This window comes from Nematolebias whitei, chromosome 21, assembly GCF_014905685.2.
Source record: "Nematolebias whitei isolate Nwh7 chromosome 21, NemWhi1, whole genome shotgun sequence".
Taxonomy (NCBI): Eukaryota; Metazoa; Chordata; class Actinopteri; order Cyprinodontiformes; family Rivulidae; genus Nematolebias; species Nematolebias whitei.
Genome location: NC_056518.1, coordinates 31,650,072 through 31,651,076, shown reverse-complemented (window position 1 = coordinate 31,651,076; position 1,005 = coordinate 31,650,072). Strand labels below are relative to the sequence as shown.

At 46.6% G+C, this 1,005-nt stretch overlaps 1 protein-coding gene across 1 annotated transcript in view; it reads left to right on the top strand.

Annotated features, from left to right (window-relative positions):
- Positions 1-414: 414 nt before the first annotated feature.
- The window catches only part of chp1 (calcineurin-like EF-hand protein 1), a 6,437-nt gene continuing 5,846 nt past the window's right edge, over positions 415-1,005 (top strand). The window contains exon 1 of the mRNA XM_037694647.1: positions 415-768. Coding sequence (XP_037550575.1) covers positions 702-768 — 67 coding nt within the window. The 5' untranslated portion in view covers positions 415-701. The remainder of the gene's footprint in view (positions 769-1,005) is intronic.

Below are 1,005 nucleotides of genomic sequence, written 5' to 3'. Positions count from 1 at the left end.
ACAGTCCATGATGGATGGTCTAACAGTCCATGATGGATGGTCTAACCAGCCACAATGGATGGTTTAACAGTCCACGATCCATCGTTCTCTGTTTTTGGACTGATGACAGCAAACGGCACACACGAAAAATTGATGGATTTCACATGTGAAACAGAACAGAGTACAGAAGCACCTAAGAAAATGGCTGCCAACGATCTCGTCTAGCGCCGTCAGTGGTCATTTCAATGTATTACATCAAGTCTAAGTCTTAACATTTTATTGCATTAAATATTGTTTGGGATATTTATCTACATATTGCATATACGTATTATAATGTATTTTAATTATGCTAGGCGAAATGGATTTTCTGCGCAGGCAAAATGCGAAGCTACCCAACTGTCTAATGAGGCCCTCGTTTGTGGGAGGCGGGGCGGCCTTGTTGACTCCACCCACTTTTTCAAGACCGGAAAATGGACAGTTCGAAACTGTCCTCTTCATAAATCACGACGAACCGGAGGAAAACGGCAACATCTCGAAGGAGCGTCGGAGCAGCGTCGGCGGAGAGTCTGTTTGGACCGAACCGGGCCTCTAACCTCTGTTGGACGAACCGGAGGAGGGTTTAGGTCGCTCGGTTAGCTCTCGCTAACTTTCGTACGTCGAGATTGTGTCGCTGGTCCCGGTTGCGCAAAAAGACGAGCTGCTCAGCGGGTTAATATTTCACCATGGGGTCAAGAGCATCCACCTTACTTCGAGAAGAAGAGATCGAAGAAATCAAGAGGGAGACGGGCTGTAAGTTGTCAGTCTGCTCCTTGTGTAGGGTTCACGTGTTGTTGTTTGCTCTCCTGGTTGTGTTTGTTGTTGTTTTCTGTCCTGGTTGTGTTTGTTGTTGTTTGCTCTCCTGGTTGTGTGTCTTGTTGTTTGTTGTCCTGGTTGTGTGTCTTGCTGTCCTGGTTGTGTGTCTTGTTGTTCTGGTTGTGTGTCTTGTTGTTCTGGTTGTGTGTCTTGCTGTCCTGGTTGTGTGTCTTG